At 41.0% G+C, this 21666-nt stretch overlaps 1 protein-coding gene across 3 annotated transcripts in view; it reads right to left on the bottom strand.

The window, feature by feature from the left end:
• Positions 1-20428, bottom strand: part of IPO8 (importin 8) — a 56144-nt gene extending 35716 nt beyond the window's left edge. For all 3 annotated transcript variants that reach the window (XM_060776764.2, XM_060776765.2, XM_060776766.2), the window contains exons 1-9: positions 20195-20428; positions 12963-13044; positions 10766-10922; positions 9270-9428; positions 8310-8466; positions 4991-5080; positions 2994-3088; positions 1634-1718; positions 469-603 (exon numbers count right to left, since the gene is read on the bottom strand). In XM_060776764.2, coding sequence (XP_060632747.2) covers positions 469-603; positions 1634-1718; positions 2994-3088; positions 4991-5080; positions 8310-8466; positions 9270-9428; positions 10766-10922; positions 12963-13044; positions 20195-20278 — 1044 coding nt within the window. In that variant the 5' untranslated portion in view covers positions 20279-20428. The remainder of the gene's footprint in view (positions 1-468; positions 604-1633; positions 1719-2993; positions 3089-4990; positions 5081-8309; positions 8467-9269; positions 9429-10765; positions 10923-12962; positions 13045-20194) is intronic.
• Positions 20429-21666: the final 1238 nt, after the last annotated feature.

Below are 21666 nucleotides of genomic sequence, written 5' to 3'. Positions count from 1 at the left end.
CCATACATGATTACCACAGGAAGCTGTAATGCCACATCTCTTCCTCCCTCTCCAAGTAACATTAAGCAAAGTACAATGCATCAGGCAATTTCATAATGTTGCAAGTAGTCCTGCTTCTGTTCCATGTCACTGACTGCCACGTGCAGCAGCACAGAAAGTTGCAAATCAATGCCATAGCACACATTTTGCATAACTTCTTATGAGAAGAGATGTATATAGAGATAAAAGCTCTTTAAATGGCCAAAACTGCCACTGCCTTCTGGTAAACCCATTCTAAACCTTCCAGAAAGTGTGACTCAGAAATATGCATACATAAAACAACCATGCTATTCATTAATCTTTTTTTTCAAGTGACTTTATATTCATACATTAATATTTGATCAACACTGTAATGTTTTATGATAAGTTATAACTGAAAACCTTCAGCAGTTGCTCAAGGGCATAAATCATTATTATTACTGTGCTCACCTGCATATGTGGTTTCATCTGCTTCCAGGTTATACAGTGATGGACTCCTTGGTTCAAATAATTTAATGTTTGTTGAAGGACACGAGGAGCAACATATTCTTTCCTCCTGTATTGGTCCAAGATTTTTAGAAGAACCTAAGAGGAAAAGAAATAGATTTAACAACATTTCCTCATAATCTGTGCTATGAGTAATTTTCAATAACTTTAAAGCATAGGCTCTTTTTATTGCAATTATCCAGTAAGAGAAAGGTTATCAGAAACGGTTTGGGCCCCGCCTATCTCCGCGATTGCATCTCCTTCTATGAACCGGTGTGAACTCTAAGATCTTCCGGGGAGGCTCTCCTTTCACTCCCATTACCATCACGAGTAAAGTTGGTGGGGATGAGAGAGAGGGCCTTCTCGGTGGTGGCCCCCGCCTCTGGAACGCCCTTCCAAGGGAAATAAGACAGGCCCCATCCCTCTTCTCCTTTCGTAAGAGCTTGAAGAACTGGTGGTTTCAACAAGCCTTTGAGAATGACCAGTTCTAGTTGACAGATGTAAACATATGTGAACATTTCTCTTATCACTGTCATAGTTCTTGTCACAGTTTGCTTTTTAGTTCTCATTAGCAGGTTTTAATTACAGGCCAGCAAGCAGGTAGTTAGTCATTGCAGGCCTTAATCTTTTAGAATGGTGTTTTTAGCCAAATTATTAGGCCCCATCCATACAACTTTCATACAATTCATTCAAATTATATATCATATTTCAAACCTGCACATTATATTTCTTGTGACATCTGGGTATTTTAATCAATTTTACAATTTTTTTCAATAACAAGAGTAAAAAAAGGCACATTTATCACATCCCTCAGTTGCCTTTTAGTAATAGCTAAGGAACATGTGATGAAATAAAAGAAAGACTTTACAAACATGAGGACAGCTAGAGGCAAGAGAAGTTAAAAGAACAAACCTGAAAGGAGTTTCTGCCCAAACAGTACAAACCACCTTTCATTATCATAGAACTGCCTTGCAAACAGTTGGGGAAAAAATAGCCATCCACACTATTGCTCTTCCTTCCCTCCCCAAGTAAGGGAATGAATGCCTTAAACTTGGTTGTACATGGGACCAGTTCAAATGCAGCTGGAGTGCTGCCATGCTATTTTACACAACAAATAACAAATCTTTACCTGTTGGATTCCCACGGCATAGGTTTTCAAGAAGAACTCAGAAAATGCAAAGTATTCTTTTGTTACATTTCCAGGACTGCCGTATCTTTAAGAAGCCAAAATATAAATACATAAATATTTGAGTTTCACATATACAAAAATACTACAGGAGAGTTTGTGCCAAAAAGAGATGTGTACTATTGAACCTTTCATGTGACCTGATATTTCTCTTCACTCACAGTGTTTTAGGACATACTATTCTGTTTGAGAAAAAGGAGATATTGAGCCTTTCAAAATTGCCCCACTCTGTGGAAGCAATCTCACAGATAACATAGAAATTTTAGCAGGTTTTTCTGAAAACTTGGACACAAGGTCAGAAAATCATATATTTCTTGACAACAAACTTCAAAATCACAAGCTGGGAAACTGCATCCACAAATTGGGTACTGATAGGAGCTTGATAAGTGTTACAGCTTAAAAAATAAGCAAGTGTCTTTAACTTAAATCTAATTTCCATCAAGAGCTCATCAAATAGTTTTAGGTAAGTTTCTGTTCTCTCAGCTTCAGTCCCTAAGATGAGCGGAATAAAGCTGCTCTACCAGGCTGTGGTGCAACTAGCTGATATCTAGCTGCATTAAATCACTACTGACCAAGTGGTCATGAGTTCGAAGTCAGCCCGGGTCAGAGTGAGCTTCTGGCCATTAGTCTAGGTTGACCTTTGCAGCCCGAAAGACAGCTGCATCTGTCAAGTAGGAAATTTAGGTACCGCTTTATGTGGGGAGGCTAATTTAACTAATTTATGATGCCATAAAACCATCCAGTGGCATGCAGAAGAATGAGTAAATACTCCATCAAAGGATGCAGTGTCACAAATGGAGGGTGAAGCGGCAGCTCCCCCTGTGGCTGGAATCATGTCAGAATTGAGCATACCCTCATGAAGCCGGAATAGTTGGAATGTTAAATTGCTTCTGTGTCTGCCTATATATGTTTTATGTCTAATTAGCGCTGAATGTTTGCCATGTATATGTGCATTGTAATCTGCCCTGAGTCCGCGGTGAGTGCGGGGTGAGAAGGGCGGAATATAAATACCGTAAATAAATAAATAAATCTATCATACTGTTTTGCTGTAATGGTTATAAAGTGCAAAATACATCATAGTATCTTTGGGGATTTAATGACGTCTTCATCAGATAAAGATGGTAAAAATTATACAGAGGAAGAAAAGAGTTAATTACTGGGCCATGAAGGTAAGACAATGTATAGGATAATAGAGGGAAGAATAAGTCTTGTCATCATTAAAGCAATGGAAAACATTAATACTTAAATGTTAAATGACAAAAACAAAATGTCGAAATTCTATGTTCCGTTACCAACATGTTACCTTTCAAAAAGACGAGCAACAATCCGCAAAGCCCACTTCTTACATTTCCACCACACCAGTTCCGGCCTATCATCTTCATCAATTTGCAGAGTCTCCTAATCAAATGAAATAGCTCCGTCAGGTATACATAAATAGACATTTAACTAACAAAGTAAAGTGAAGATTAATATGTATCATTGGAACACAAGTTTATAACAAATCTCCTAATGCTGCTGAGCTGACAACAGGTCATTTATCACAAATCTTGGCTTCAGAAACAGACAATCTGGTCTCCTCCAGATGTTTGCACATAGAGTTCCTATTAAAAGGTAAAGATTTCCCCTGACATTAAGTCTAATTGTGTCCAGCTTTGGGGGGGGGGGGATGGTGGTACTCATCTCCACTTCTAAGCCGTTGTCCATAGACACCTCCAAGGTTATGACTGAATGGAGTGTCATTACCTTCCTGCAGAAGCAGTACCTACTGATCTATTCACATTTGCATGTTTTTGAACTGCTAGGTTGGCAGAAGCTGGGCCTAACAGCGGGAGCTCACCCCGCTCCCCGGATTCAAACCGCCAACCTTTCAGTCAGCAAGTTCAGCAGCTCAGCAGTTTAATCTGCTGCACCACCAGGGAGTCCAGAGTTCCTACTAGCCTAAAGCAAAACAGCCAGTGGACTGGGATTAGAGGAATCATCATTCAAAACCTCTCTTAGCTCCAATCCAAAGCAGTTTGTATTTAAACAAAAGAGGTGTATGTATTTTTTTTAAACAATAAAATAATGTCTCATATATCTAACATAAAAGCTACAGTTTAGCAATGATAACAAAAATGTTATATGTGGTCAGAATTACAAAAGGCTACATCTACAATATCTATGTGATGTGAACTAATCCTGTACCCATAGGTTTCTAAAGGCTTCAGTTGCAGTTGGAGAGCAGTGTTACAGGCATAAATGTTGATACTGAGGATACTTTGGGCATCAAAACAGTAGCCATATTCAAAGACAGGATTCTTGGCTATCCTATCAGTCAAACTTAACATTTCTTCCTATGCTGCTAGTCTTGACTTCTCTACTTTTAAATATCGACTTTGAGAAACTTTGGCAGATACAGGCTTAGAGCTTATATATATCCTTTGACTACGCAATAGATGCACTGGACATGTTCATACAAAGGGGCAACCTTGTGACCAGAAGAGTACACCTTAAACAAAGGGTTTAAGGCCACCAGACTTATTTTCTGAAAATAAATAACTTTGGAATCATGCCTTATCAAATGGGACTTACTCCTAGGTAAGCCCCATAACTAAAGGTGGAGGCTTCCCCTGACATTAAGTCTATTCGTGTCCGACTCTGGAGGGTGGTGCTCATCTCCATTTCTAAGCTGAAGAGCCAGCGTTGTCCATACACACTTCCAAGGTCATGTGGCCAGCATTACTGCATGGAGCACCATTACCTTCCTGCAGAAGAGCTACCTATTAATCTACTCACATTTGCATGTTTTCAAACTGCTAGGTTGGCAGAAGCTGGGCCTAACAGCGGGAGCTCACCCCACTCCCCAGATTTGATCCACCAACCTTTTGATCAGCAAATTCAGCAGTTCAGCTGTTTAACCTGCTGTGCCACCAGGGGATGCTTAAGCCCCACAAGCAGTCTAATGTAACCCAATATGACCAAATAGGTTCTAAACTTCCCAACAGGAAGTTTTTGATAGCCTTACTATGCCTGTAACACATAGCTTGATGTATTTAACTGAAACTGGAAAAATGTAAGCAGAGTCACAGAGACCACAAAGGTTTCTGGTTAGGTTCTCATATTTATCTATTGTCTTGCATTTCATGAAATTATTAAATCTGTGCTGAGCTGGTGGAACACAGCTACTAGAGACACAAATGTTTAACTGAAAATAGAGGAAGTTAGATCCATACACTCATGCTAAATATCCACTTTTCCATCTGCCTACCAGCTGTTTTCCAGTAATGTAAAGCGTTTTCCAGGAAAGTAAAACATACATACAGGAGGCACACTTCTGTCAATGACAGATCGGAAAATCTCCATCCACTGAGTCATGGTTTGGTTATTCATCAGCTGAAGTGGCAGTGAATACTGAAATAAAAGAGAGAAGGGAGAAAAAAGTAACATAAGTTTGAGATCAAAAACACAAAAAAATGATGTAGTACATCTCTAGAATTTTCTATAGTGATATTCTTTGCTTTTATGGTTGATGGAGGTGCCACTTTACAGAATCATAGTGTTAGAAAAGACTACAAGGGCTGTCCAATACAACCACCTGCAACGTAAGAATACAAAAAGATACTTCCAACAGACGTCCATCCAGTCTGTATTTAAAACCCTCCAAAGGAGACTCCACTACACTCTGAGATTTCTACTGTCAAACAGTTCTTCAGGAAAATCTTCCTAATATTGAGGTGGAATCTTTTTTTCCTGAAGTTTGAAGCCTTTCCATGTCCTAGTCTCCAGAACAGCAGAAAACATCTTCATTTTGACATCCTTTCAAATATTCAAACATACCCACGTCATTTTTAACTCTTTTTTCCCTCCAGGCTAAGCATGCCCAGCTCAGTAAGCCACTCCTCACAGGGCATGGCTTCCAGACCTTTACTAATAAGAAGTATAGTGCAGGCAGGCAATGTAATAATAATAATAATAATAATAATAATAATACTTTATTTATACCCCGCCACCATCTCCCAGAGGGACTTGGGACAGCTCACAAAGCACTCAAAGGTGAAATACGCAAAGTACAAAGACAATAATACAAAAGCAATAACAATCAACATAAATGGGTTGTTGTAGCTATATGGCCATGTTCTGGAGGCAATTTTTCTCCTATAGCCCAGAAAAACTTACAACAACCCATGGATTCCGGCCATGAAAGCCTTCGACAATACAATCAACATAAACATCACAACCCCCCCCCCCCCCAACTTGGTTACGATCTGTAAAGTGCAACAATAACTGCAGGTATAAAATAACTGCAATCAATACAGTCTCATAAAGTGCATGGTGAAATAGTTTCTAGGTCCTCAAATATATTCATTAAGGGATTCTAAACATGGTCAAAGACTTGTCGAAATAGTCATGTCTTCTGTTTTATACAGAAGGCATGGAGAGTTGGGCTAGCCACTCTCCAAGCCATCGGACATAGTAGCACTCATGTGGTTTCTTTGGTACACTAAAAACCTACATGACAGCCAACTAGTCATATATGGCTAACAGCAACCGCCTCTGTTTTGCACTTCCCATAATTTAAAATTTTGAGCATTTGTTTCTTAGTTAGACTACTGGAATACACAGAATCCCACCAGTAGTCCGTAAGAACTAAAATATGATCCGCGTCCTCACCGTTACTACACCATTGCAACGAGAGTGATTGGTCTCACAAAACCCTCTTATAGTGCCAAGATTTATTAAATATAGATTTCTGTGGGTGGGCAGATGGAGACTACTAGATGGCATACGTTCTGTATCAGAAACTAGAGATGATGTGATCTAGTCAATGCAATTTTCTGAATCAGCACCCCAAATAACCAAATTGAATCTAAAGTTGACAAAAAAAACCTGATTCATAACCCTTTTGGTACTAATGTTGGAGAGTGGTCCCTGATTGAAGTGATCCCTGGTCAAAAAAAGTTTGAGAACCATTTTGTACAAGGGCCTGTTTCACCCCCTTAATCCTGCTATGGACATATGGACAACACTGGGGCTCACAGCTGAACCATGCCAGCAAACCCCTTTCTATTATTTTTAAAGCTCATTTCACATTAAAGTAAGACATGCATTCGAGCCACACTCCATTTTGATGCAATAATGTGGCTCCTTCAACTACTGCCACACTGTTGAATTAAGTGATAAACCACAACGAAGATTTTAGTATGATTGCAATTTTGCTCAAAATATATCAATACATCTTTGCTTACCAAAGTAAAGCTTCAGTATAAATCACGGGAACCAAACCTTAAAATATCAACATCTGAACACTGCCTATAAAGAGAGGTCACCCTAGAAACCTCATAGACAGCATGTCATTTTCATGAAGATAACCTCTCAAACTCCCCAGGGGGTGGAAGTACTCTGCAAGAAGTTTCTTCAACTGTCTCTAGGAAACTCATCACTGAGCCCTAAGACAAACTGACATGGCATGTCAGTTCTAATCTGCAAACACTTCACTAAAAATTATAATCTGCCTGCAGCAAGACTCCGATGTGGTTTCTCAATATGTGCATCCTGTCCCTTGCTGTCTGACAAGTCCGAGTTCCTTAGGAATACTCTTCCCTTGCTCACACTAAAACAGGGCCGAAAGGGGACTGATCCAAGCCCAGGGAGTGACATATTTTAAATAAAGGGGAAGGAAGACTCTTGCTTTGATAATATGCTGATAACTTTTTACTGATGAGCAGCTAAGAAAACCCCGCATTCTTTTGGAAAACTTTTCCTTGACAAATAAAAATGAGTATTAAGCTCTCACTTTAAACCAAGGTATTTCAGCAAAATGTGTGCCAAGAGTGGTTTTTTGAGCTACCACTCAAATTTATTTTTCAATTCCCTATTCAGTTGTACCAAAATCCAAATTAACAACACATGGATAATGTACTCATGAATGGCAACACATAAAGAAATCAGTTCTTGAAACACTTCTAATAAAAAGTGCTACCATCCCATTAGCAGTGAAGTGGGCACACACAATGGATAAAAGTCTCATAATTGGATATTCCCGACATTGCAACACATGTCCACATCACCCTGATACCGGAAGTGACACTGAGTTGGCTACTTTGAGGTGGCGTGGCAGCTCCACCTTACTACAAAACTGTGGCTCTTGGAAATGTGTTTTGACACCTATCTTAGAAGTTTTCTATATCTGAGGGCTTAAACATTTTAATGCACAATGGAGGGCCTTCTTATAGCAACACCAGAGTCACTCCAAGTGGCCACCTACAGGTCAAAGGACATTTAATAGAATGTCAAGTTTGCAAACTTTGTGTGTGTGTTTTAAAATACAATGCAACTGTTTGGTTCACTCCTGACATAATAAATAAATAAACTTGAAAGGAGGTGATCTTGACAACAAGACACTCTGAAGCATTCATATGTAGTTCATACTCTAAAGCAGGCAAGGGCAAACTTCGGCCCTCCAGGTTTTTTGGACTCCAACTCTCACAACTCCAAACATTAAGCTGGTATGAATTGTGGGAGTTGAAATCCAAAACACCTGGAGGGCCGAGGTTTGCCCTTGCCTGCTCTAAATATATCAAGGATGTTTTTATCTGGAATTCAACACACTTCTGAACATATCTGATGCTTAGGCTCATACCTGAACAAGTGCATAGAAATTTTTTAGGATTTGTTTCTGAAGGAGCACAGAGTAGTGGGAGTTGTCAGGAAGGAGCTGGATCATCTGCTGTTGAATCCGAGGCAAAAATATCTGCATTGCAGCAATGAGGGGTTCACGCTCCTCAGCCTTCTTGTACCTGCAGACACAGTCAGACCCAGGAATGGTCAGGTGACATTGTTTTGCTCATCCACCAGAAATCTCAGGAGCCCCTGGTGGTGCAATGGGTTAAACCCTTGTGCCAGCAAGATTGCTGACTGAAAGGTCAGTGGTTCAAATACAGGGAGTGGGGTGAACTCCCATCTGTCAGCTCCAGCTTATGAGGAGACATGAGAGAAGCCTCCTACAGGAGGGTAAAACATCTGGGCATCCCCTGGGCAATATCCTTGCAGAGGGCCAATTCTCTCGCACCAGAAGCAACTTGCAGTTCCTCAACTCACTCTTGACACAACGCGCCCCCCCCCCCCAAGTAATTCTATATTTTGAAGAAGGAATCCTTCAATTTCTTCTAGGTCTGTAGGATAGAGTGCAACCACCGTATTCAAAATGGATGAGTGAAATGTTTAGCATTTTTTTGTACTGCAGATGTTATTTATTTTCTCACTAAGTTAGAAGGAACTGGGGGGGGAGGTTACTATTAACTCCTGTAGAAAGGAAGGAATTGCTCTTCCCTAGGAGCAAAGACAGGTAGAAATGGTAAAATGTGTGCTTTGGTTTATGCACTCCTCAACTCTGCCTGTCCTATGTAGTGTAAAAGGATAGCACCCCAGCTGCTTTCCCCTGAACAAATGGATAGGCTGCTCTCACTCTCTCTCCCACCACCTCTGAAAAGTTATTCTTACAAGGAACCCTACAAGGGTACAGGAATGAGTTAAAGCTCCCCAGACTGTCATTTCTATCAGCTTCTCAGAAAAGAACCCTCCTTAATGACAAACCACTTACTCATAGGTTTTCACAAGCTGGTAAAGACACAGCAGGCTTCCTAGCCAGCTCCCGCTATTTGGAGACTGCAAGTAATAGCCTATTTTGTCCACCACTGCTGTCCAGTGTCCTGGGAAGTCATGTTTTATGATAGCACGGAGACACATTGTCAGCTGGGCCCTGAGAGAATGGAGAAGAAAGAAAGGGGAAAAAAGGAAGAAGATTATATTGCTCATATGAGAAAAGAGAGGAAAGATTCCAGGGAAAAGGTCAAGAGATAGATGAAGGTTGTCTCCGATAAATTGGCCCCCATGGTTTTCTGCCATCAGTTCCCCTATGGAAATTATACTCCTATGCTAATATATTTTAGTGATTTACTGCAATTTGGCCAATGCATATTTGTACTGCAAGGAAGACAACCTGGAATAAGTTGCATCCTGACAAACAAAATATCACCCCTTTTGGACATATCGACAGTATTACAAATGGAGATTAGCACCACCACAGAGTCTAGACTTAATGTCAAGGGGAAACCTATACCTTTATTTTTAATAATTGTAATGTACTGTTTGCAAATCAAGTAATAATTTTGACCCTTTGGGGAGTACTAGAGAGCCACATGAAACCTGTGGCCACATTTTGCCCATTCATAATTATGCAATAGATAAATAAGGTTTATATTTATTTGCCTTTATTTTAAATAAATCCCAAACTCAAAGTAGGAAACTTTTGGTCTTCCATATTTTTATACCTCTCACCTGCCCCACCCAGCTTGGCCAAAAGGAAGGGAAATTATGGGAAGTGTAGGCCAACCATCAGAAAGGCCAATCAATCTCCAAAGTAATCTGGCAGCATCATTCAGTGGATGTGAAATATTGTATCATTTTTAACCAACCAGTAGCTCAGTGGTTCTCAACCTGTGGGTCCCCAGGAGTTTTGGTCTTCAACTCCCAGAAATCCTAACAGTTGGTAAACTGGCTGAGATTTCTGGGAGTTGTAGGCCAAAACATGTTTGAGGACCACTGCAATAGCTGAACGTGATCCATCTTTCATCTCTATTCAAATCAAATATCTGCATAATGTCCATAAAATGCCCAAGGAGGCCAAATCATATTATCCGTTTCCAGATCCTGTATGAGATCACATTATGCTCTCATTATTGTTTTCATCTGGACCACTTAGTGGGCAGAATTAGGAATGTTCATTCTCTTGCTTCTCTAAACATTGTCACTAACAAGATATTTCAATAGTTTTTCAATTTCCTTATCATCTGGGAAACAAAAGGATACAGACATTCACACTGAACATCATAAACATCACTTACCATTACCCTTAATAAAGCACCATTTCGTTTTTGGGGAAAAATTAATACAAAATTTTGAAGAGTAAACATAAACAACACAAAGTATATGAGCTGTATAATTTATTCCAAACATAATTATTCATTTCAATGCTAGATGTATTAGGTATAAAAACAAAGAGTTTTTTTTGGCAGATGTTCTTGAACCCTGACAAACCTCACTAAGTCTGGAGAGCGAATGATTCCTTCCACAATGTTATCTCGAATCTGCTGTCGATCATTTTCATGAATGTTGAATGGAAATATCACTTCACCAGGTGGTGGCTCCCGATCTGGCCAGTACTGTGTCACCATGTTCTTCAGGTAAATAGCCGCTGAATTGAAAGAAGACGAAATACGCATTATAACCTGAGAAAGTACCACAAGGAGGGTTGGTTAAAAACCCTACTTCAAAGAAAGTGTGGGAAACTATTAGTGATATAGATGTTTTGTATGATTACTTCCACAGTCCCTCACTAGTTAGCATGTTGGGGGGGGGGGGCACTAGGAAGGACACAGATTTATAACCTTTGTTTGAAACAAAGAACCAGAGCAATCTGTTATGGAAGTCCTAGTTTGTTTGTTTGTTTTTTATTGTGTCAGAAACTACTTGAGAAACTGCAAGTCACTTCTGGTGTGAGAGAACTGGCTGTCTGCAAGGGATGCCCAGATGTATTACTGTCCTGTGGGAGGCTTCTCTCATGTCCCTGCATGAGAAACTGGAGCTGACAGGCGGGAGCTCACCCCGTCTCACGGATTCAAATCACCGACCTTCAGGTCAGCAGTTTAGTCGGCGCAAGGGTTTAACCCACTGAGCCACTGCTGCTCCCATGGAAGTCCTAGTGGGAAATAGTAAACATGGATTTGTAGCTGAGCAAAGGCCCCTTTCAGTCACACAGAGGTCTGTTACACTGAAGTAGCTTCATAGCTGCTTGGGAGCCCATTCTTTGTAGATGAAGCTGGTGGCATGAGTTTTTCCACTTGACTGACACATCTCCCTTCTGGTGGCATAACAAACAAGTGGAAAAGATATCTTCATTTGGTTATCTTTTGCAGTCATATGGAATTACACCATAAGGAAGCAACTGCCTTCCATCTGTCAGTGCTGCAAAAGAAAAACGGGCCCCTTGGGAAGTGCAATCTCATACATATGAAGAGGCCTGGAGCCACAAGGCATAATCCTTTCAGTGTTTGGTGTGCACTTTCTACAGCCAAGAGTAAGGAAATGACAATCTAATAATTCCACGTACACACAATCTGTTCTTTCTCCATTTGTATTACTGATTCTATTTACTAAATAGATCTATATACTAACAAACATAAATAGATTGCAACAGTATAGCACAGGAAACCTGACATAGAATACAAAAATAGGGTGGGGAGGGCAATAAAAATAATCAAATAACAAATGAAAGCAACATTGCCAGATTACTTTCCAGGGAAAGCTCAAATGAACAAAAAAAAAAAAAAAAAAAGAATGTTCATAGCTTTAAGGCAGACATTCAGGCCATGCAACACGATGAAGAGGACCTCGCTTGAAGACCGCAGTAACAACATAAGGGGATAACCAGGACTGCTTCATCAGTATTTGCACTCTGTAAGATAGAACTGGCTATAAACTGAATGGAGTGAAGTTTTGCAGTTTACACTTTATGCCAGCTGCTTGACAATTTAGATGCAGATCTTCATAGAGAAACATGAATGATTGCTAAGGAAGGGATGCATTTTTGTCCATAGTCCTGCAATGCATCCCCATACTGGGACTGTAAGCAGTTTATGACAGCACAGGATAAGAGGCCATGCACCAGCTCTCTAATGTCAATGGAAGAACGTGTTGATGACTGGACCACTAAAAGAAACACGTTAGGAGAAGCAGCTACTTTACATCTTTAATATTAGTCTGTGACCTATCCACATTCAATCCCACAGATACACTTCCTCATCTTGTTATAATGCTGGATGCCATGTTATTGTACTGGAAGTATAGTCCAACTCAAGATGGGAATAGTACAGCTCAAACATAGCTGTTCATTTTCTACCATGTAATTATGTGACATTTACTAGTAAAGATGCTGCTATGGCCACTAGCTTAACTAGATTTTTAAAACACTTAAATAAGATATATCTATCAATGGCTGTTAGCAATAATAACAAAAAATGGGACGCCTGTATTCAGAAGCTTGCCATTTGATTCGACCAAAGATGGCTTTCTCCAAAATGCTTGTGAGCTGCCCTTGGATTCATAAAACTGATAAATTGCTTTGTTCAATAAAATCGGGTCTTCCTAGCTAAGATCAGCAAGACATTAAAGGAGAATATAGTACTTTAGTTTGATTATGTATGATAAAGCAATTCCTAGAGTAAATTTAGCTCACCTGCCTGCCGGACTGGGAATTCCACTTGATCAGAAACAATGATCTGGAGCAGACTAGGAGCAAAGTTGATGATCTTGTAGGACTGAAATGTATACAAAAAATTAATCAGCAAAGTATGACATATTGCTAAATGTTGAAGATTTAAGGAAGAGTTCCAAGTTTGGTAAGCACTTGCAATGTGAAACACTTTTACAGAATAAGAGTGGACCATATGCTTAACACTCTCTCACTGAACACAGACCAGATTATATTCAATGGCACAGCTGTGTCAATCTGGATAAGAATACAAGAGTAGTGCCCTTGAGACTAAGAGGACCCAAGGGAACTTCCAGGCTTTAGCAAAAGCTTTTGTAGGTTCGGTCTGCTTAATCAGTGTTGCAATGAAAGCATTACTCTCTTCCAGAGTCCAAGGCTGAGTTTGATAAACAGTGAAAGGGAGAGGTTGTTTTGTTTTCAACATATGCCCACTTCTAATCTCTGCAGAACTTCAGAGTGGAAGGTATTTTAAAAGTTTCCCCTCCAAATGAAGTACACACACACACACACACACGTTTTCATTGTAGACACAGTATTTTAAAATATTAGACTTGTTTATTCATTTACTCGCATCTGACTCTTTGTGACCTCATGGACCAGACCACGCCAGAGCTCCCTGTCAGCCGTGGCCACCTCAGCTCCTTCATGGTCAAGTCAGTCACTTCAAGGATAACACCCAACCATCTTGCCTTTGGTCGGCCCCTCTTCCTTTTTCCTTCCTTTTTCCCCAGCATCGTTATCTTCTCGAAACTTTCCTGTCTTCTCATTATGTAGCCAAAGTACTTCATCTTTGCCTCTAATATCCTTCTCTCCAGTGAGGAGTCAGGCTTTACTTTCTGGAGTATGGACTGGTTTGACCTTCTTGTGGTCCAAGGCATTCTCAGAATTTTCCTCCAACAGTACAGTTCAAAAGTGTCTATCTTCCTTCACTCAGCCTTCCTTATGGTCCAGCTCTCCCATCCATAGGTTACTACGGGGAATACCATTGCTTTAACTATGTGGATCTTTGTTGTCAGTGTGATGTCTCTACTCTTAACTATTTTATCAAGATTGGCCATTGCTCTCCTCCCAAGAAGTAAACATTTTCTTATTTCCTGGCTGCAAACTGCATCTACAGTAATTTTTGTGCCTAGAAATACAATGTCTGTCACTGCCTTTGTGGCTCTGGGCATTTGGATAATGTGGAGTATCTCTGGTTTGGCAGCTGCAAGAACAGACTTGTGTGGACATTTTTACAATCTTTTGGGGGATCAAAAAATACCCCAGATAAAAAGTACTCAGTGGAAGGTGAATCTTTTTTAAATGCCTGGATAAAAATTCAAACATTGTCCGAGTTCCAAGAGCTTCCACAATGCAAACTAGAAGTCCTGTGTGCCAAGGATCTTTCCTTCCCATGTTAATGGAAAATTCAAACTTTTGGGGTGTTATAGTAAATTGTTCATCCAGTTTTGAACCAATCCAAATGTAATCCAACATGGCAGAAGGGCAACTATGTACTGTATGGCCATCTCTTAGTCTCATTCACCATATCTAACCAACTTTCATACCAACTTTTTCTAACCAACTTTCATTAACTTAAATACATTTTCCATAGAAACCAGATGGCTTTGAATGGATACAGTTGACAAAATTGCCTTCACAATTCCTCCTGGTTCAAATAGAACTCTTTTTCTATCCAAATATTTGTGATATGTCTTAAGCTGCCTTGGCTAATGAATTTATTCATCCTCCTATAGTACCAGACACTGAACAGTACCAAAATGTGCATGAACAAAAAGGAAATCTAAGACCAGTCCTGGTTAATCAGCACCAGCCATTCCTGGACAGCACCCCACAGCATCTATTGCTGTTTTCCTCTGGATATACACTGTCCCAATTTCTTAACACATACTCTGCAGTTACACAGGCTGCTAAATTGAAATGAAAATGAATACTATGGGGATTTTATCAAAAGGCTAAGAAAATGTTTATGAACCATTTCCTAGCAAAATGATAAAACAAAAGCAATTGAATACTCAGAAGGGTGCATTTCAATCCATATTTGACCCTAGAGAAATGCACGATGCAATCAAGATATCAATTATTAAGTATCACTGGATTCAAACAGGAAGCTCCCAAGGCTAGGCAGCTGTTGTCAGCATCACCAGGACCAATGTCAAAAGGAACTGTAAGCTGTAGTCCTACAAATTGGATGATATCAGATGTGTTTTATCAACCCACTGTCTGTTATAAAATCATCCGATCACCTACACTTTTTCAGTCAATATAATTTGTTTCCTAACTGAAGAATGCTCTCAGTCAAGACTAGACAAAGGCGCAGTCCAAGTGAATAATGACCACCCTGCTGTAGGAACGTGAACAACCATCGGTTCTCCTCAGTTTCTTCCTCATAAAAAACTATCTTCAATAAATAGTATCCCTCTCCCCACAAAAAAAGTGAATAACCAAAAAATAAGACCCACTATAAAAATGTTTTGGAATCCTTTTTAAATCAGTATTGCATTTGCGATTCCGACATACCATCTGTTTTTAAATATATTGTAGCACACACAAACACACTTAACCCTTTCAGTCTGATATTTTCAAGGGTTATTATTTAGCCCACCAAAAATAATATTTTGTAACATAGTTGATGTTAAGTAACCTACCTAACTACATATGATTTAATATTATCTTTAGAAGGACAGTGTGATGTATTGTTGACCCAGAAAAACAACTCGAAAATAAAGTTTTTGATCAGCACAATATCTGTGGATTTTTTTTGTCTTTATTTCATTGTCAGAATCAGAGCCAGAGTTTTATAGAGGTACCAAGAAATAGTTTTTAAGGCATGTGTGGGTGCAATACAGGATACAGATATACTGCTGTTTGTACATGCTTTGAAAATTGATTTGTATCATATACTGCCCTGAATCCATATTTTTCCTATTTAGAAAGTCTCAAACAAAGCTTTTGCCAAATGAGCTACAAATTAACTTCCTGCTGAGTCCTTAAATCGTTTATTTAGAACATATAAAACCAAATGCTGGCAGCATAGGACTTCTTGGATCACTGGGAGCATCTTGGTTTCCAGCCAAAGTTCACAAACTTTTCATTCCCTGTCATTTATCATAACTCAGCTGTTTCATGCTATTTTAAACAATTAATTTACCACAGAATCACATTGTTGACTCATGGCTGAACTATGATTTTTGTACATCTGGACTTTATACCCCAACCTATTGACGAGCTTCTGTGTGGGGAGGGTGGCGAAATGCTAACAGGGAATAGGGAAAAGGCAGAGTTGCTCAACACCTTCTTTGCCCCAAAAGGAAATTAGTGTTCAACCAGAGCAATATGGAGTGGACAAGGTAACAGGGGAAATGCAACCCAAAATAAGTAAAGTAGTAGTCCAGGAAAACCTGGCTACTCTAAATGAATTCAAGTCTCTAGGGCCAGATGAACTGTACCCAAGAGTATTAAAGGAAGTAGCAGAAGTCATTTCAGAACCATTGGCTATACTTTCTGTGAATTCTTGAAGAACAGGAGCAGTCCCAGCAGACTGGAGGAGGGAAATGTTGTCCCTATCTTCAAGAAGGGAAAAAAGAAGACCCAAACAATTTCCATACAGTCAGCCTGACACAATACCAGGAAAGATTCTGGAGCAAGTCATTAAGGAGGCAGTCTGCAATCACTTAGAACGATATGCCATGATCACTAAAAGTCAACATGGATTTCTCAAAGTAATGTCAGACTTATCTCTTCTTTTGATAGAGTTACAAGCTTGGTAGATGCAGGGAATGCTGTGGATGTAGCATATCTTGATTTCAGCAAGGGCTTCGACAAAGTCCCACATGACTTTCTTGTAAGCAAACTAGTGAAATGTGGGCTAGGCAATGCTACTATTTGGTGGATCTGTAATGGATTGAGCGACCGAATCCAAAGGGTGATCAGCAATGGTTCCCTTTCATCCTGGAAAGAAGTGACTAGTGGAGTGCAGCAGGGTTCCGTCCTGGGCCCAGTACTGTTCAACATCTTTATTAATAACTTGGATGAAGTCATTAATAAAGGGCACGCTTATCAAATTTGCAGATGAAATCAAATTAAGAGGGATAGCTAATACTCCAGAAGACAGGATCGAAATTCAAAAGGACGTCAACAGATTAGAGAGCTGGGCCAAAACTAACAAAATGAATTTCAACATGAACAAATGTAAAATACTACACTTAAGCATAAAAAAATGAAATGCAAGAATACAGAATGGGTGGTGCCTGGTTCAACAACAGTTCCTGTGAAAAACATCTTGGAGTCTTTGTGGACAACAAATTCAACATGAGCCATCAGTGTGATGTGCAGCAACTAAAAAAGCCAATAGGATTTTGGGCTACATCAAAAGAAGTATAGTGTCTACATCGAGGGAAGTCATAGTGCCTTTGTATTCTGCTTTGGCTAGACCTCACCTGGAATACTGTGTCCAGTTCTGGGCACCACAGTTCAAAAGAGATATTGACAATCTGGAAGGTATCCAGAGACATGATAGCCATGTGAAAGGGTGTCATAAGGAAGAGGGAGCAGGTTTGTTTTCTGCTGCCCTTGAAACTAGGACTAGGAGCAATGGGTTCAAACTACAGGAAAGGAGATTCCACCTGAGCATTAGGAAGAACTTCCTGACCATACAAGCTATTCAACAGTGGAACTCTCTGCCTCGGAATGTGGTGGAAGCTCTTTCTTTGGAAACCTTTAAACAGAGGTTGGGTGGCCATCTTTCAGGGATACCTTGATTGTGCTTTTCCTGCATGGCAAGGGGTTAGACTAGATGACCCATATGGTCTCTTCCAACTCTATTATTCTATGATTCTGTGACAGCCAGTCATGCTGCTGCTTAGTAGGCTTATCATGGGGCTGTGATCTAATATAATGTAATTCAATGTGCTATGTATATCATAATTCCATTAAATGAGAAAGCTCCTATTAACTGTTTACTCGTTTATAGAAATGGGGTACCTAAAAAAGGGAAACATTTAAAAATCCTAGGTGTGGAAATTTCAGTATGCAAAGGGATTTTGAGCATCTGTTTCCCCAGATGTTGCCTGTCAACAAAGGTCTTTGAGAGGGCAATGTTGCTTTCCAAAGGAGGTTGTAATTCATTGATGATATGTCTGATGATACATCTGATCAACTGCACCCACTCGGATGTATCATCAATGAATTACGGCCTATTTTGGACAACAACACTACCTTCTCGAAAGCTCTTGGTTCTTCCTAATGTTCAGGTGGAATCTCCTTTCCTGTACTTTGAAACCATTTTTCCTCATCCTAGTCTCCAGGGCAGCAGAAAACAAGCTTGCTCTCTCCTCCCTATGACTTCTCCTCACATATTTATACATGGCCATCATGTTTCCTCTCATCTTTTCTTCTGCAGGCTAAAGATGCCCAGCTCTTTAAGCTGCTCCTCATGGGGCTTGTTCTCCAGACCCCTGATCATTTTAGTCTCCCTTCTCTGGACACATTCCAACTTGTCAACATTCCCCTTCAATTGCGGTGCCCAGAACTGGACACAGTATGATTCCGGGTGTGGTCTGACCAAGGCAGAATAGAGGGGTAGCATGACCTCCCTGGATCGAGACACTAGACTACTATTTATGCAGTCCAAAATCCCTTGATTCATGTCTGGGTTATTGATATTACACAAGTGAAACTTCCCTTATCCAGGAATTCAAAATCCTCAGTTCGGGCTTCGCCTATGTCTGTGATCACATCTCCCCCTATAAACCGCCGTGGACTCTTAGATCTTCTGGGGAGGCCCTTCTCTCGCTCCTGCCACTATCTCAAGTGCAGCTAGTGGGAACAACATTTTGAACACCCTCCCCAGAGATAATGATTAGCCTCAGGCACTACCTTGACCATCAGTTAAGGCCGTGTTCTGCTTTTTACCCACTTCCCTGGCCTTCTCGTATCTATGCTTCAGGACTTGGAAATAAATAGCTCCAGGTCCCGCCCTGACTATCATGCAGGATCATGCTTGCATTTTATCCACTTCCCTGGCCCTAGTTAACTTTTGTTATATTAGCCCAGCCCTCTCATAATTATCGAGACCCACTCTCAAATCTTGGCCTTAGGTAACTGAACTTGCAAGATGGAATTAGCACTGAATTGGTTTTTAATGTATGTCTGCTTTATAGTATTACGTCTTTGTTTATAATTGATTACTTGTATGTTTTTATGTCTGTAACTGCAGTGTCTGATTACTTGTATATTTTTATGTCTACAATTGCAATGTTTGACTTATGTTGGAAACCGTCCTGAGTCTCCCTGAGGAGACAGAGTGGTATACAAATAGATTATTATTATTATTATTATTATTATTATTATTATTATTATTATGCCTCCAAAATCTGAGAATGATGCCTGAGAACTTTGCTTTGTGATGCTCCAGAGTACACAACACATGGTTTCATAAATAAAATTGTTTATAATATTGGGCACAACATTACTTTTGGACTAGGCATAACATAAATGTTGGGTTTAGACTTGGGTCCCATCTCTAACCTATCTCATTATGAACCTATATCAGGCATGGGCCAACTTGGGCCCTCCAGCAGTTTTGGACCTCAACTCCCACCATTCCCCTTCCTTTTTCCCCTCAGCTAGACATAACATAAACGTTGGGTTTTGACATCTCCAACCTATCTCATTATGGACCTATATCAGACATGGGCCAACTTGGGCCCTCCAGGTGTTTTGGACTCCAACTCCCACCATTCCTAACAGCCTCAGGCCCTTTCCTTTTCCCCCTCAGCCGCTTAAGCGAAAGGAAGGGGCCTGAGGCTGTTAGGAATGGTGGGAGTTGGAGTCCAAAACACCTGGAGGGCCCAAATTGGCCCATGTTTGATGTAGACCTTTTGGGCCTTCACCTGCCATCATCTCTGGCCACCATTGCTTCCCTTCCTCTTCTGGGGCTTTTGAGTGGGAAGAATGGGCAATATTCTCTCCAGAGGAGGAATAAAGAAGGCCCCACTTGCCAGAAAAGGGTTGAGCAAAGGCAGGAGGAGGCAGCCATGAAAGGGAAGGAGAAAAGCCAAGCCACCTTCTCCAGGAAGGAACAAAGCCCCTCAAACAGGGAGGGAGGGAGGGGATGGAAGAGCCGCCGATCCCGGAAGTGCCCCCCTCCCTCCGCCAACCGAAGGGGGAGGCCGGCCCTGAGGAAGGACTCTCACCTGGTTGAGTTCATTCTCGGCCGCCAGCCTCAGCTTCGGATCAATAGTGCCTTTGAGGGCCTGGATGATCCTGTTGGGATCCATGGCCTTGCCTTGGCGAGGAGGAGGAGGTGAGCGGAAGGGGGAGGGTTGCGCTTTAGGGGGAACAGCCGCGGCTCAGGCTCTCTCGCCCGCTTGCCTCTCCCCAGAAGCCATTCACCGGTTTACGACAGTCGGGGTTGTCGCGAAACTGCTGCTTTACGTCCTCTCTGGACTTCTCTTCCTCTCGCGGGGCTGGAATGCGGGGCGCCATGTTGTTGTACGGAACATATACGATTTCCGTCTGCTGACGAAGCTGGCCTACATCGCCTCCTTGGAACTGGAGGCGGCCATGATTGATTACGGAAAAGAGTCCTCTTGCTTCCAGACTTCAATTGTTGATTACTGCAACTAATGATAATAGTGGGCTTTGCGAATGAGTGGGATGGATTAGAAAAACTGGAGGAGATTATTTTAAATTCACATTATTTCCTGTGCTATGCTAATAAATTGTGGCAAGTTCTTAGTGGGATGGGCATCCCAAGCCACCTTGTCTCTCTCCTGAGGAATCTGTACAAGGACCAAGTAGCAACAGTAAGAACTGACCACGGAACAACAGACTGGTTCAAGATTGGGAAAGGCGTACGGCAAGGCTGCATCCTTTTTAACTTTTTAACCCAACCTTTTTAACTTGTATGCAGAAGACATCATGCGATGTGCGGGGCTGGATGAATGCAAAGCTGGGGTGAAAATTGCTGGAAGAAACATTAACAACCTCAGATATGCAGATGACACCACTCTGATGGCCGAAAGCGAGGAGGAGCTGAGGAGCCTTCTAATCAAGGTGAAAGACGAAAGCGCAAAAGCTGGGTTGCAGCTAAACGTCAAAAAAACCAAGATTATGGCAACAAGAATGATTGACAACTGGGAAATAGAGGGAGAAACCGTGGAGGCCGTGACAGACTTTGTATTTCTAGGTGCAAAGATTACTGCAGATGCAGACTGTGGCCAGGAAATCAGAAGACGCTTACTTCTTGGGAGGAGAGCAATGTCCAGTCTCGATAAAATAGTAAAGAGTAGAGACATCAGACTGGCAACAAAGATCCGCCTAGTCAAAGCCATGGTATTCCCTGTAGTAACCTACGGATGTGAGAGCTGGACCTTAGGGAAGGCGGAGCGAAGGAAGATCGATGCTTTTGAGCTGTGGTGCTGGAGGAAAGTGCTGAGAGTGCCTTGGACTGCGAGAAGATCCAACCAGTCCATCCTCCAGGAAATAAAGCCCGACTGCTCACTGGAGGGAAAGATACTAGAGACAAAGTTGAAGTACTTTGGCCACATCACGAGGAGACAGGAAAGCCTAGAGAAGACAATTATGCTGGGGAAAGTGGAAGGCAAAAGGAAGAGGGGCCGACCAAGGGCAAGATGGATGGATGGCATCCTTGAAGTGACTGGAC

Source organism: Anolis sagrei, chromosome 5, assembly GCF_037176765.1.
Source record: "Anolis sagrei isolate rAnoSag1 chromosome 5, rAnoSag1.mat, whole genome shotgun sequence".
Lineage (NCBI taxonomy): Eukaryota > Metazoa > Chordata > Lepidosauria > Squamata > Dactyloidae > Anolis > Anolis sagrei.
This window is presented reverse-complemented; position numbering and strand designations above follow the sequence as displayed.